The 14,391-nt window shown below is 44.0% G+C and overlaps 2 protein-coding genes across 2 annotated transcripts; both read left to right on the top strand.

The window, feature by feature from the left end:
- The first annotated feature begins 1,888 nt into the window (after positions 1-1,888).
- On the top strand, positions 1,889-3,550 carry LOC102106985 (serum amyloid A protein-like). Its single transcript, XM_005522315.3, has 4 exons — positions 1,889-2,009; positions 2,320-2,463; positions 2,778-2,916; positions 3,349-3,550. The coding sequence occupies exons 2-4, from the start codon at positions 2,346-2,348 to the stop codon at positions 3,485-3,487; spliced, it is 396 nt and encodes a 131-aa protein (XP_005522372.1). The 5' UTR covers positions 1,889-2,009; positions 2,320-2,345; the 3' UTR covers positions 3,488-3,550.
- A 328-nt stretch (positions 3,551-3,878) lies between these two features.
- On the top strand, positions 3,879-13,616 carry SAAL1 (serum amyloid A like 1). The gene is made up of 12 exons (XM_005522313.3): positions 3,879-4,017; positions 4,278-4,391; positions 5,363-5,446; positions 7,079-7,158; positions 7,538-7,597; positions 7,856-7,971; positions 9,085-9,268; positions 9,543-9,625; positions 9,770-9,958; positions 10,763-10,959; positions 11,325-11,417; positions 12,012-13,616. The coding sequence occupies exons 1-12, from the start codon at positions 3,901-3,903 to the stop codon at positions 12,102-12,104; spliced, it is 1,410 nt and encodes a 469-aa protein (XP_005522370.1). The 5' UTR covers positions 3,879-3,900; the 3' UTR covers positions 12,105-13,616.
- Positions 13,617-14,391: the final 775 nt, after the last annotated feature.

Genomic DNA, 14,391 nt, shown 5'->3' with positions numbered 1-14,391 from the left:
AGAAATGGTCTCCAGGCCCTTCTCAGTGTGTTGTGTTTCCCAGTGTACACATGCTGCCAGCATTTATTGCTAGGAAGAAATACTGATCAAACCCTCCTCCACACTTCCAGGCAGCTTTGCCTCTTTCTCTTGCGAAAGCCACAGTTGGCTGCAGCTCATTTCTGTGAGCCAGAGGTCATGACCTGGAGTGCAGGACAAGAGGATATGGGAAAGCAGGGCTCAGGCTGCTCCCTGGAGCCCCAAGCTGCAGCTTTATCCCAGTTCCATGGGGAGCTCCAGCACTGTTGTCACTGCTGCTGTCCCCCTTGCTACACACCAGGGGATGTACTCTGAGATGTTCTAAAGAATCCCTCCAGCACCTGCCTTCTTGCAATTGTCCTCATGTTTTGTGGAAATGTTGTTTCGGAGAGCATGTGAAACAGCGTAAGGTTCAAAATGTCCTCTATGGTCCTAAGGGTGTGATCTCTTGTAGAGAAAAAATTCCTTAGGTCAGTTTTGAAGGCAATGCTTTAAGTCCCTGGGCAAAGTGCCACATGCCTGTACACCAACTTAAAGGAATCATTTTCCTTGTCTTTTAAAAACCAAAAAAGTGACAGGGCTACCTGCAGCCAGCAGAGAAGGCACTTGAACTGTCTGAAGTGCTGCGAGGACGTAGGTGGTGAGAATGTGAACTGAGTTGCAGCAAAACACAGCAGTCCAGTCCCTGCAATAGCTGAGCTGGTACACTGTTGAGTACCGGCTCCAGGAGAGCCAGGGAACAAAAATCTGTCCCCTCCCTGCTTTTTGCAAGGTTTCCTTGTCCATTGCGTAAGGGTTTAAGTTCCTGTTGCAAATTATTCCAGTCTGAGATACATCATGCTACAGAGTATCTTTTGCTTCAGGTCTGCCTATGGAAAATGTCTCCCCTCCTCTTAAGCTAATTTTTTTGACTGTAGCCCAGTAACTCCAGAGGAAGTTACCGTGAACACTTTTTTACTTTTATTGCACTTCTTTCAACTCATGCTTCTGCCCTGCAGCTCCAAGAGCAAATTGTTTACAGCAGCAGAGTTGTGAGTGGTTCAGCTACCCTTAACTCTTCTGAGGGGAATGTAAAGTGCTCTCCTGCTAAATCATGTGCAAGGCCATACAGTGGGGACACTTCCTGCACACTCACTCTCCAGTGCAACTGCACTCAACCCTGGAGTTTTCTGCAGGGGAAAGGGTTATGTCAAGTTGTTAATTGAGGGAGGCGAGAAGGCTTAAGCAGGGGGAGCACAGTGGGTACTTAAATGGTGAACCGTGCCAATAGGGCCAGACAGCTGATTTAAAATCTAGCCGAATTGTGGCTGTATGGATCTGAATTTCCCCTTAGGCAAAATGAGTCATTCAGAGCCTCTTGAAGGTCTGTGTGTTGGTGCTATCTTAGAGCATTGTCAGCAGGGATGTAGGTGTATGTGGTTTGCTTTGCAACGGAGTTAAGAGCAGTACTTCACATTTTCCATTTCATTAATTCTGGGATTCACCTGGCAATCCCGGCACGCATGGGAGTTTCCCTTACCAGCTCCTGCAGCCCTTCTGGTTAACACAGCTCATTGCTCCCTGTGCACAGACACAAGGTTTCAGTGTGCAGGTAGCCAGGCACCTTCCCCTCTGAGCTCTCTTCAGTCCAAGATACAAACAAAAGTGTCACCCTTAAGACAACAGTAGCCCTTCAAGCACATGGAACTCTTTAGTCTTCAAGGCAGTTTGTCAGCCTGGTTGGTAAGAGGAACAAATAGTCCTAAGGCCAGCTGAAGAAGTGCCATATACTCTCTAAAAAATTGTGTAACAGGAGCTATGAACTTTCAATAAGGACAAGGACAGGTTTCCAGTAACGATTTGTGTTGGTAATGCTGGTGGGGATTTCCCAACCATGGGTATCCTTTCCAGTTTCCTCTTTTGAGAGATTTGAATTGTTTATAAATACCCTCTCTGAGTCTGAGAGCCCACGAGACAATCTCCATCTCCTTTGGCTTTGCCGTTCTGCAGTGGTGAGTGATATTCTGAATTGTGAGCTGTGTGCAGTGTTTTGCAGCTGGTATTTGGGAACAGGACCAATGCTTTAGCATGTGGGGTTTTTTCTTACTCATGACAGGAGCAGTAGGGAGTGCTAAAATGCTCACATGTGCACTTGCTTTTGTTGTGGAGCTTGTGGTTGCACAGAGGGCACCACTCCTTGCAGGGGGAGAAGGGGGTCCTGGGCAAGCCTTCAGTGCTGGGGCAGCAGCCCAGGCACACCTGGGGGTGTGGTGGGTTCTCAAAGGTGCTCCAGAATTGTTCATCTCTCTCACTGTCTCCCAGCTTGCTGTCAGGCTTGGCCAGGAACCATGAGGCTCTGGGTCTGCATCGCGTTGCTCTCCACTGTTCTGTGTGCAAGTGCTGACAGACCAGGGATGGTCCAAGGACTAATCCGAGCTGGACAATTTGTCCGGGATGCAGCGGGAGGTGAGCTGCTGTTACCTTCCCTCAGGAACCCCCTCCCCAAGCACAGGCTACCAGCAGTCAATGGTGCAGCCCTGAGCTGGGAAATCCACAGCTCCACTTTAGAGATCCCTCTGGTTTCTGGTGCTGGACGAGGGCCTTGATGAGCCCCACAGGTGCTTTCTGTGGGCACAGCCCTGTGCAAAGGCTGATAAGGAGCAGTGCCTCGCTCTGTTGCTGCTCCTTGGGCCTTTCAGCTCCTGGCTGAAATGGTACCAAACTATTTCTGGTGTGACTCTTTCAAGTTAACATAATCTCTGTTTCTCTGCTTTTTTCAGGGGCACGGGATATGCTCAGAGCATATCTGGACATGCGCGAGGCAAATTACATAGGTGCTGACAAGTATTTCCATGCCCGTGGGAATTACGATGCTGCCCGTAGAGGACCTGGTGGTGCTTGGGCAGCGAGAGTGATCAGGTAATGGAGTGTGGTTGGCTTGTTAGCAGTGAGTGATTAGGGATCCAGGCAGTCCAGCTGGAGTGAGGTCCTTTTTGACTTGTACTCAGCTTTGCACCTGGAAGGGCAGCAGTAGGGAGGGGAAGCAGTTCCCATCTGGACAGCGAGTCTCTGTAGGAATGGTGCCACATGAGCACGAGCCTTTCTTTTTGTCCTTCCGAGAAGGCAGATTGTTCTCTCTGCATTTCTGATAAGGAACTCTCTTTCATTGCTGGTTCATTTTCTGACAAAACAGTTATGGATTCCAGCGCGGGCTCTCAGACAAAGGCCGAGTGTGTGCTTGCATCTCACCTTGAGAAGCTCTGCGGAGAAGCAGTTTCAATGAGTGAGGAAACCGACACGAGGCTAAGTTAGATGCAGTCTGTTCAGGTGGCCTTTTCTCCTTCCCAACAGCGACGCCCGGGAGAGCTTGCAGAGCTTCGGCGGCAGAGGCGCCGAGGACACCCGGGCGGACCAGGAGGCGAACGCGTGGGGCCGGAACGGCGGGGACCCGAACCGCTACCGGCCCAAGGGGCTGCCCAGCAAGTACTAGCGCTGTACGCCGCTCCTGTCACTCCTCCTTTTGTACAGCCGAATAAAGAAATCCTCCTGAGAATTGTTCCTTTCCCTGCGAGCATCCATCCTCCCGGGGCGCGGGACTGCGGGCCGGGGGCGGTGTCGGGGTATCACGGGGGCTGCCAAAAGGTCCCCCTTGGGACCCTCGGGTGCTCCGGAGCGCGGGCGCCGCTCCCCGCGGAGGGGCGGCCCTGGGCGGGTGGGTCCCGGCAGGATCCCAGTGCGATCCCAGCGCGATCCCGTCACGGTCCCGGGGCGATCCCAGCGCGATCCCGGCGCCGCCCCAGCGGTGCAGCAGGGGCCGCCGGCGGGCAGACGGCGCTGTGGAGCCGCGGGAGCCGCTCTGGCCGCGCCGCCGCCTCGCTGCCCCCGCACGGCTGTGGGGCCACCATGGACCGCAACCCGTCGCCGCCGTGCAGCGATGCGGAGGAGGAGGAGGGGGACGCGGTGGGGAACACGGTGTACAGCAAACACTGGCTCTTCAGCGTCCTCACCCGCCTCATCGAGGTGCGCGGCCGGCGGGAAGGAGGGGGCGGCGGGCCCGGTGTCGGTCAACGCCGGGTGGGTGCGACGCGATCGCTCCCAGGGCCGGGGGGGGACACCCGGGGACCAGCGGGGATAAAGCCGGGTACAGAGCGGGGACTCACAGGGGACAAATCCGGGGGCCCAGCGGGGATATAGTGGGAAAACACCTGGGAAGCCAGCAGCTCCCGGGTGGTGCCGGGGGTTCAGCCGGGTCGTTTTCCCCCCGGCCCGCTGTGTCCCAGGTCATCGCCCCCGCGGAGCCGGATCCCGCCGCCAGCCCCGGGGGACCCCGCACGGAGCTGGACGAGGAGATGGAGAATGACATTTGCAAAGTGTGGGACATGTCGATGGACGAGGTAGGAGCCTCGTGCGGCACCTCGGGGCCCGTCAGAATCGTGCCGGCAGTGGGAGAAGGCAGGGAAGCAGCCGGCGCGCTGGTTCTGGGGGTGTTGGGCAGGGTGAGGCAGGACAGCTGGGCTGGGGCGGCACCAAACGGGCTCCCCGTGGAGCCTGCGCTCGGAGAGGAGCAGGGCGGCAGCTGGAATTAACTGGGGTGCGCAGTCTGTGTCTTCAGCATTTGGATTATGGACATAATATTGATGCCATCGCGAAACAGGAACATTTTCCTCTAGCAATTGACATGCGTCCTTCTGGAAAGCATAACTTTCTCTGATAGCTAAACAGCCCTTCAAAGTTTAGCTGCAGACTTGCAGTGGCAATGTAACACAGCTTCTTGGTATTTTTCTCAGCATTCTCAAATGCTGGAACAAATTCTCAAAATATATCTATATCTATCTATATCTGTTTAAGTAGTATTATTTTATTCCCTGCCTTGTTGCTCAGATTTTTTAAATAAACATGCAACATGGGCCTTTAACTCCCAAATAAAGAACTAATCTTGTGTTTTAATGTGGTAAAATGAGGAGGAAATTTCCTCTTTTTTATGTTTTGATCAAATGCTAATGGCAATCCCTTCACTTGCTTCTTTTTTATATGTCATGGTGATGTCATGCCCTAAAACGTGATATTTACTGAATTCTGGTTGAGTGTCTATTTCTGTTGAGATAAGAATTTGCATTTTCTTGAAAATGTGACTTTTTGGTTCGTTCTACAGCAAGTCACTGGCATACTGAATCACCAGTATGCCTATTTCTGGCCTTCTCTCATTGAAAAACAAAGATTATTTGTATTAAGTGTTAGCAGGTAACAAATTTCTTGTAGTGAGTTTGTAATTTCTTTGATCCAGCCCTTGTGCTATGAGAACACGTTTGATTTTGCATTTGGAAACTGTAGAGGTCCATTTACTTCTCCATTCATTTCTCTACAGGATGTTGCTTTATTTCTTCAGGAGTTCAATGCCCCTGATATATTCATGGGAGTTTTTGCCAAGTCCAAATGCCCTCGCCTAACTGTAAGTGTGGGGTGTCAAAAAGCTGTCCTGTGTTAAGAGCAATAGTAGATAGCTCTGTACATGCATTTACATTTGTCTCCCTTCTCCCATTGCATGTGTAATGTATAGGGAGAACCAGGAGAAAATGCAAAATCAAATTTTAAAATGCTTTTTCATTCTATTTTTGACATGGTCTAATCAGTAAGAATTTTGGTGATGCTGAAGCTGGAATATGTCTGCTCACACATCCTCATCTAAATACACTGACGAAGATCTGAGTTTATCAAACATAGCTGTAAGACCTGTTATAAAACCCAGAAGTCTGGCCTTTTTTTCCTTTTGACTTGTTTTATGATTACTGAACAGAAATGGTCATGAATTTGTTTAGTCAGACCTACAGAAGTGTTTGGGGTCAGGTTTGACCCTGGCTGGAGGTCAGATGCCCACCAAAGCTGCTCTGTCACTCCCCTCCTCAGCTGGACAGGGGAGAGCAAATACAACAAGAGGCTCATGGGTCAAGATAAGGGCAGGGAGAAATCACTCTGATTTGTCATGGGCAAAACAGACTCCACTTGGGGAAATTAATCTATTACCAAACAAATCAGAATAAGATAGTGAAAAATAAAACAAAAATATTACAGAAAGTAATCTTTGGAATTGTTAAGGCACCGATAGTTTAACTTTTTTTAATTTTACACTTGTTTTGATGTCACTGATTTCCAGCTTGTGCTACACAGTGCACTGCAGGACTCAAGACAGGATTTTCAAAGGTATTCAGTGTTGATGTAAATCCTCTTTCTGAGAAGGTAGCAGATGCTTTACTCCAGGAGATGAGTAGAGACAAACAGAGCTTTGAAAGTTTAGTACTTTGTCTTTGGAAAGTACAGCCCAAATTTGCAAGAGTGAAAACTGGCTGTCACAGATACTTTAATGAAGTAGTGTTTTGCCTGCTGTAATTTAGCAGAGGTAATGATAACATGTTAATAATTAAGAAGGCAACCTTAGTGGAGAAGGTTGATTTCTGACTTTAAATTGCTGCAAACTAATGACTCACTTTGTTTTAGCACCAGTCACCTGCAGAGCTCTCATGGTCTCCTTTACAAAAGTGTGCATCCTCTTAATCTTGGCATGAATATCCTAATGGGATGCACTGCTTTGGGGTTTGTTCATTATTTTATTTTAGATCTCTTTAATCAGAAAATGGGCTTTGCTGGAAGCTTGTATTAAGATCCCTTTCTTTTGTGAGAAAGTGAATATCAGTGAGGGTCATGTTTACGTAGTGATATTTTTGTCTTAGGACTCCTTTTTGCTTTAACAACAGGGTTGTCAAATTAGAATAAAAAAAGTACACAAAGAATATAGTATACAAAGAATATGCAAGCAGAGCTGATTTCAAGATACATTTGCTTTTATGGAACACCCTAACACCTAAATATCTGCATAGCACCTGAGTGTATTTTAGGCTTGTCTAATAGTACAGAAAAATCTGTATGGAATCTAGAAAAATTTGTATCTTTTTCACATAATCAGTGGGTCATACAAGCTTGGAAATCAAAGTGGAAAACATCTTTGAACTTCTCTTACATCTTATGGTTCTGGAAGTGAAATTGTGGACTTGCAGTTGTCTCATTATACTGTGTTTTGACTTTCCAGGAAATCTGTGTGGGAATATTAGGGAATATGGCCTGTTTCCAGGACATCTGCATGTCCATTAGCAAAGATGAGAATCTTGGGTAAGTGTCTGCGTGCTTTGTACATGAACAGGTACTGCTTGTCTGGACTCACAGTCAGGAAATTCATGTTAGAGGAGGATCTAAGCTTGCCTGCCAAGCCTAATCTTCATTCATAACTTTTGGCTGACTGTGTTTGTGTGGGAAGTGCTCAGAAAAGGAATAAAGGACACAGACCACTAATTTTGGGGATTTTTAATCACCAGTCAAGTTAGTTTCAAAGTTTGGTGGTCTTGAGACGCTTGGATGTGCATGCAAAGTTAGGAAAAGCTGGCTTTAATCTCAGAACATGGCTGCAGTTGTGAAATTAACCTTCTTATACCTTTTTTAAAAATAAAGATGGATTTTACTAACTTTTTTCCCCTGCATTTTCTCCTTAAAGCCAAGTGTTACTGCAACGTTTGTGTGATTCAGACTCTCCAACCCTTCTGGAAACAAGCAGGTAGGACATCTCAGAAATTCATGCATCGTTAGTGTAGTTCTGCTGTGTTCTGAGGCCTGGGGAGAAAACTCAAGTAGACTCATTATTTTTATTATCCTCTCATCCTTTCCTTCTATTGATTCTGCATTGTTGTGGAATCACTTTGCTGTGAGTAAGATTCCTGTTTCTGTTTCCACTGTCATTATTTTGGATTGACCCTTGTGCAGCTAAAAGGAGTGAACTGACTTCTAATTTGTTAAATGGGGAATTCTTGCCTAGGTTGTTGTTAACTTGCCTCTCCCAGCCTGAGGTGGCCAATATCTGGGTGGAGAGGATCCGAGAAAATCCTTCTGTGTACGACTGTGTTTGCTTTATCATGTCCAGCTCTACAAATGGTAAGTTGCCAAAACAATCTGGGATTTAGTGGGTGTTTGCAGAAGAAAAATAAGGACTGAAATTTGCAATTTCCAAGACAAATATTTTCAGTTGGGTTGATCTGTTTAAAATAAAGGAAACCTTGTAAGTTTAGAGGACACAAAACAAACTTGCCCTGCCTTTGCAGGTTTATAAAGATATATATATATAAAGCCAACCAAAAAAGCACTCTCAGGGAAAGAAGAAAGCTCTGGGGGGGAATCCTGAAAGAATGTTAACTGAACATTAACTGAAGGAATTGTTATTTGCCACAATAAAAAAAAGGATATAGTCCTCATTCAGGGGTATGCATATGTAAATTTTGAACCTCGAAACAAGACCTAATTTAATTTATTTTTTTCAAGTCAGTTATGGATTTTCTATTTTTAAAGCTACCATATCTGTGGAATGTGAACTGGAGGAACAATTCAGTGACTCTGGCAGCTGAATACTGTTCAGGCTTTCAATATGCAGACAGTGCTACACAAATCTCTCATAGCATTAATTCAGTGAAAACCACTGAAAATGGAATGAAAAATGGAAATATTTTGTGTAGCATTTATGTTTAACGTCCAGCTCAGCTGTAACAACAATTCTCATTTATCAAGGAATCCTAATAATGCAGCTTTTTCAATTTTTTAATATTTTTTTTTTAATGCAAATTATCAGAAATCCTGCTCCATCCAATTGAAGTAACAGAGCTGTTTAAGTAAAATGCAGGTTGGCAGGTGGAAGATTAGCATAAAACTGCATGCCTAGGAACAAATCTTGAAAAGTTTTACTTCAGAAGCAGAAGTTAGGACTTTTCAGGAACATGGAGTCTTTTTGCAGAATAAAGTTACTGCTTGACATGTGGCATGATAAAGTAGAAGGTGTCAGTGGGCTTTCCAACAATCCCTGTGTATCAAACTCTTTACCTGGTGTATGCCACATAAAGGAATTAAACAGAAACCAGTAGTAGGTCACAAAGAGAATGAATTTATTTCAGTCCTGAATTTACTCCAAATACTTGTATGTACCAGCATTTTGTGAGCTAATTTTTGCTCTTCATTTTTAGTCTTGTTGAATTAAAAATATCATTCTCTGTTGTGCAGTTGAATTGCTGGTGAAAGTGGGTGAAGTGGTGGACAAGCTCTTTGATCTGGATGAAGAGCTGATGTTAAGCTGGATCAAAAATGGCACTTGTCGCTCTGTGGGACCATCTGTAGATGATTCCCCTGAAGAACTTCCATACTTTAAGATTGTGCCTTGTATACTTGAAGCATCCAAACAAGTCCGGTATGGGAGATTTCTTTTTGGTTTCATGGCTCAAGGGGAGATTACTTATAACCTTGTGAGGCCTGTGTCCAAACATCTTGCTTTTAGTGGGAACAGCACAACTTCACAGATCACTGGGAATTGTTTTCCTGGACTTAGGGTTTGAAATGAGTCACCTGTTTGTTTGCAAAGGGAATGGCAGTGATTGCTGCCGGGCTTCTCTGTAACCAAAATACAGAATATAAGTTCAGTAAGCAGCACTTTAATTTGTCATTTTGATGTTTGTTCTGTGTAGATCAGATAACCCAGAAGGACTGGATGTTTATATGCATATCCTGCAGCTCCTGACCACGGTGGATGAGGGCATCCAGGCTATTGGTAAGAAGCTGGAATTGCTACGTGTGAGGGGACCAAGAGAGGCCATAACTTCTGGATCACCACGTATTTACTGGGGAGAACAGGAATTCATGTACCTGGATTAATTTTGTTGGGTTGGTGGGTTCTCTTTCTTTCTTTCTCAAGTGCAGGCTCCTGATGGAGGAAAAGAGACTTGGAGTTTGCTTTATGACCTCGTTTGCCAGGAGCTTTGCCAGCCAGATGATCCACCCATCATTGTGCAGGAGCAGAAGACAGTGCTGGCCTCTATTTTGTCTGTGCTGTCTGCTATGTTTGCTTCACAGACAGAGCAGGAATACACCAGGATGAGGAAAAGCAAGTCATGCTTTTTTCTGTTCTTTTTTTTTTAAGTTAATAGTCACAATTGGCTTTATGTGGGTGTGGAAGGTGGTTCAATTCAGTGATGTTGCATACAGTAAGACTCTTCCCTGGTTACTCAAAATCACTGCTAGCCCAAAGTTCACTTACTGGGTGGGCTGTAAAGTCTGAGGAGTTACCAGAATCTACAGATTCTGCTCAGTCTTCTCCATTGGGTAAATAAGTGAAAATTGCAGAATTTATTTTTGGAAAAATATAGTAATACCTGATTACATTATTATTTTATACATAATATATACTACATATATTTTTATGTAATAATTTTATTTTTTTTTAGTAGAGGGAGATTCTGCACTTACTTAAATCCCTCTATTATTTCTTTTCAACCCATGGACAAGTCTTTAGAATTAAAAGCCTGTCTTGAGAATGTGAGTCAGGGTCACCTGCAGCAGAAAGATGCTGTGCAGTTTGGTTGTCAGATAGGATTATCTGGATGCAAATTTAACATACTGCCCTCACTGGGTACTACTAAAGACTGTTTCCTTCTCATGCTCTTTACAGTGGTATATAGTTTTTATTGGTACAGGTCAGCTTGCAGGAAAAATTTTTTGGGTTTTCTACTACATTTCCACTTGCTTCTTTAAAACTGTCTTTGAGTAACAAAACACAACACTGTCAGAATATGCATTTCTATTGATTTTGTGTAAAATCTGATGTGATGTTTCAAAATTCTAATGCCTTGAAAGGTTGGACGAGAATTTTCAATGTTAAAGTTCAGTGTTCTTGTTACTTTGTATTAAGATATGCCACTGATTGGGAGCTTGATTCGTATTTTACAATACATGGAGGGCTGTGGGAAGAGAGCTGTTGATAACTCCAAGGAGTCCAAGGAAGAGGAGACTGGAAGGGCTGATGTAAATGAGGAAGATTTCCATTTAAAAATTTTGAAGGATATTTGCTGTGAATTACTTTCCAATATGCTTCAAGAACTAACCAAGGTAAGAATAAACAAAATTATAGTAGGGATTTCTGCAGAGTAGGTAAGAAAAAAGTATTTACTATTAATGTGGATGTTTTTCTGTGCAAGTGCAGTTGCTACTGGGAATTCATTAGAGAATCAACCAGAAGTAGCAACATGTGTGGGAGATGGGAGGAACACAGGTTTCCTGAGGTGTGTGCCAAGATTCTGTACAATAAATTCTGTAGATATATGTTGCCCTTTCTTTTGAATGAAAGTCAGTGTAAATTCCGGTTGTTTTACCCATTTATAAGAACAAAGCACATTCTGTAGATGCTGTGCAGTTTTGAGTTTGTTCTTTCAACAACTGTTCATGACATGCTGGTTGTATTTCTGATTTTCCAGGAGAATACCTTAGAAGGACTGCACCAGGGACACCTGAATGAACAGACATGTTCCTGTGCTTTTCAGAACCTCTTACCTCTGTATTTTGCTTCGGTGAGTATGTGACAAGGTTTGTGACACAGCTGAAAAAATGATCCTTGGGTGGCAGGACCATTCCAAATCTGATGTACAAACAGGCCAGAATTGCTCAGGCACAGTTAAAACACAGTCCAGTGCCAGACAGTCTTACCCCCTCTGTCTGTTCTGCCTCACTTCAGCCACGGCTTTGCTGAGATCATCAGCTGATGCCAGGGCTAAACTGTGCTGATGGGAATAGATATCTGAAAATTTAACCTAGCTGAAAATTTGTCCTGTATATTTTTTTAGAAGAATTATTCAAAATATTTTTCATTGGGAGCTTTCCTCTGGGTGAGAAAAGTTTCTGTGTTTCTTTTAAACTAGAAAGTAAGGGTTTGAGGAAAGTGATACTGTTTCAAAATTTAGACCAAATGGAATTGTGGGGCAGGAATTTAGGAGGAAGGTAGCTACTCTGGGGCATTTTCCATTATTCATTGCATTGGCTGCTGCTGGCTGCTCTTATTTGGAAGGTACAGAAGTAGAAAGAGCCCCTGTGCCAGTAGAATAATTGTGTTCCATGCAAGTTAGTTTTGTTTTTTTTTTCTTCTTGTGTGCATTTTTTATTTCCAGGTGGAGAGTTTTCTTGAAGTTCTGCGTGAGGCTGATCAGACACTTGCTGACAATCTAGAAAAACGTTTCCCTAGCCTGAAGGTTCACACCTAAGAGTGTACATGAAATGTTTTCCTTCTTTGGAATGAAGATTTTTGACTGTTTCATTACAGCGTTTCAGAAATCAAGTTCTCAATAAATGCAGGAGAGTGAGGCAACCTCTTTACCAGCAGGTGGCTTTTAAGAAATGTTCCAGGTAGCCCTGATTAATCTAGGGTTAACCTTTCCTAAGGGGAAGGACATGACTGTAAATCACTTCTGCATCTTCCATCCTGTTTGCTCTGCTAATGAGAGACTGCTGATTTCTAATTGCTCTCCTGCAGAGTAGTTTTCTTTGAATAACTCTCAATTCTGTGCTTTTCAACTGAAGTTGAAACAGCAAAATGAATGAAATGCACTGAGCAGTTCTTTAACATGGTGCTAGTTTCTTTCAAGTTGCTGTTGGCAAAAGGAGGATTGCTCAATAGAAATCCCCTTCAAGCATCTGATAAAAACAGTTAAATTATAAAGTTGTTTGGGGATTTTTTTAGATTGTATCAATATCTTGAGCAGGTACTCTAACAGAAACGTTTCATCCTGCTTCTTTGGAATCTTCACACTTCTACTGAAGCCTCATCTTCAGTGCAGCTCTGAGCTATGGAGTCTCAGGCCTGTGCAGTTCAAAGGATTTGAGAATATTGCTACCAATGGTCTGTGTTTCAGCTTCCAGCCATTGCAGGAAACTACCCACAGTTAAAAGTTGCAGGGCAGCTTTGGGTTCAATCCCTGGTGTACTTGCAGACCTTTTGGTTTTTTTGCAGCAGTCTCTGCTTCAGTTTAGAAGTGTAACATGTATCAGTTCTTTCCTTCTTCCATTTCTTGTATGAATTATCTCAGAATGGCATGAGAAATGCCATATTTTCCATGGGGGAGCTTAGGGTGTTAGGTCACTTACAGGAAATTCAGTGTACAATCTCCTAAAACTCCCACTTTAGTTATATGATATTTTAACTGCATTGCAGTTTTAGATCCTGTGGCTGCATGCAGTTCACTTGACATGTTCTGAGTCTGAAATGACAGCACAGCAGCACATCAACTTCACTGTTTCTGTAAATGAGAGTGGAAAACAATTGGCCTTTATTAGGTTTGAGATGTAAAAGCAAATGGGAACCAGAGCGCAGAGAATAGCTTAGTGTCACATACACACATTCCTTGGCTCTCCAGGTTTTACAGACTTTAGTGTTGTGCTGGGACATGTTGTGTTACCAGAGTTACCTGGGCATGTGGTAAAATACAGTATGTGTATATGTATATATAACCTTTCCATCCCAACCTCCAGTTTTCAAAACCAGTGGAAGTCAGTCATCCTCCTGCCAGCAGCATCTTAGTTGTCAGCAGGGAATCTGGAATTGCAAATACCTGACTTGTGTCGCCAAAAAGCATTGCCATGGTTTATATCAATTTTTGTATGCTATGTTTGTTGGAGAAAACTGGTGACTGTGAATCAGATGACAGCATTTTTCATACTACTTTGACAGTTTTGGGATATTTTCTTAAACCTACAGATTTTTAATAAAGCTTCTTTTTAAAAAAAACCAAACCTGTATGCTTTCCTTCATTCTAGAGTCACTTAAATTTGTTTTCTGAGCCACTGGGAAATGTCTGTTACTCTTAAGTTTGTCAGTTGTAAGAGGAAAATCAAACCTCTTCATAATGTCTATGTGCTGTAAAATATGTTTTCCTTCACTGAATATTTATTTTAACTTGCTTTTTTTGCATAGTCATTTTTATGGTCTGGAAGCTAATGTGTGTCTCATTCCATAAACATTTTTTAAGCTTAGTTTGTCCCCAGCTGTATAATAAGTGTCTTCCACCACAGTGAAGAATTATTTCTGGTGTGCTTCTCCTGAAATTTGTTGTAGTTGAAATTCTGCAGTAGCCATGTAATGTAATACAGAAAAAAACCCCAAAACTGAGACAAGATCTGTTGTTTTATTTTGCTCCTTCTCCTTTTCAGTACACCAATACCCAGTGTTGGCTGATGAACTGTTAAGTGTTACTGATACCTGGTGCCTGGCATGCAATAGAAAAAATGGCTGATGTAATGTGGGAGGCCGGGTGGGTCCCATCCTCCTGCTCATCTGCAACAGAAGGAGCTGCAGGAGTGGTCAGTCAGCCTTGCTTCAGCAGAATGGCAATTTGGGTACACTGGGAATTTTTATCCTTGATAACCACGGTGAACTGGAGACTGGGGTTCCCTCTTTGCCCACCCCTCGTGCGGTGCTGCCTTGGGGAGTGAGAGGCTGGTGCCAGGGTGAATGCAAAAGAATTGTGCCGTGTTTGTGGGGTTCAGAGAGGGAAG

This window comes from Pseudopodoces humilis, chromosome 7 (assembly GCF_049639895.1).
Source record: "Pseudopodoces humilis isolate 2021_Gansu_Grassland_sample_001 chromosome 7, ASM4963989v1, whole genome shotgun sequence".
Classification (NCBI taxonomy): domain Eukaryota; kingdom Metazoa; phylum Chordata; class Aves; order Passeriformes; family Paridae; genus Pseudopodoces; species Pseudopodoces humilis.
This window is presented reverse-complemented; position numbering and strand designations above follow the sequence as displayed.

Excerpts from the sequence above, each read along its gene's own strand:
- LOC102106985 (XM_005522315.3), top strand. The coding sequence starts at position 2,346 with ATGAGGCTCTGGGTCTGCATCGCGTTGCTCTCCACTGTTCTGTGTGCA. Across the intron at positions 2,464-2,777 it reads TGTCCGGGATGCAGCGGGAG|GGGCACGGGATATGCTCAGA; the intron begins GTGAGCTGCTGT and ends TGCTTTTTTCAG. Across the intron at positions 2,917-3,348 it reads TGGGCAGCGAGAGTGATCAG|CGACGCCCGGGAGAGCTTGC; the intron begins GTAATGGAGTGT and ends CCTTCCCAACAG.
- SAAL1 (XM_005522313.3), top strand. The coding sequence starts at position 3,901 with ATGGACCGCAACCCGTCGCCGCCGTGCAGCGATGCGGAGGAGGAGGAG. Across the intron at positions 4,392-5,362 it reads GGGACATGTCGATGGACGAG|GATGTTGCTTTATTTCTTCA; the intron begins GTAGGAGCCTCG and ends ATTTCTCTACAG. Across the intron at positions 7,159-7,537 it reads AGCAAAGATGAGAATCTTGG|CCAAGTGTTACTGCAACGTT; the intron begins GTAAGTGTCTGC and ends TTCTCCTTAAAG.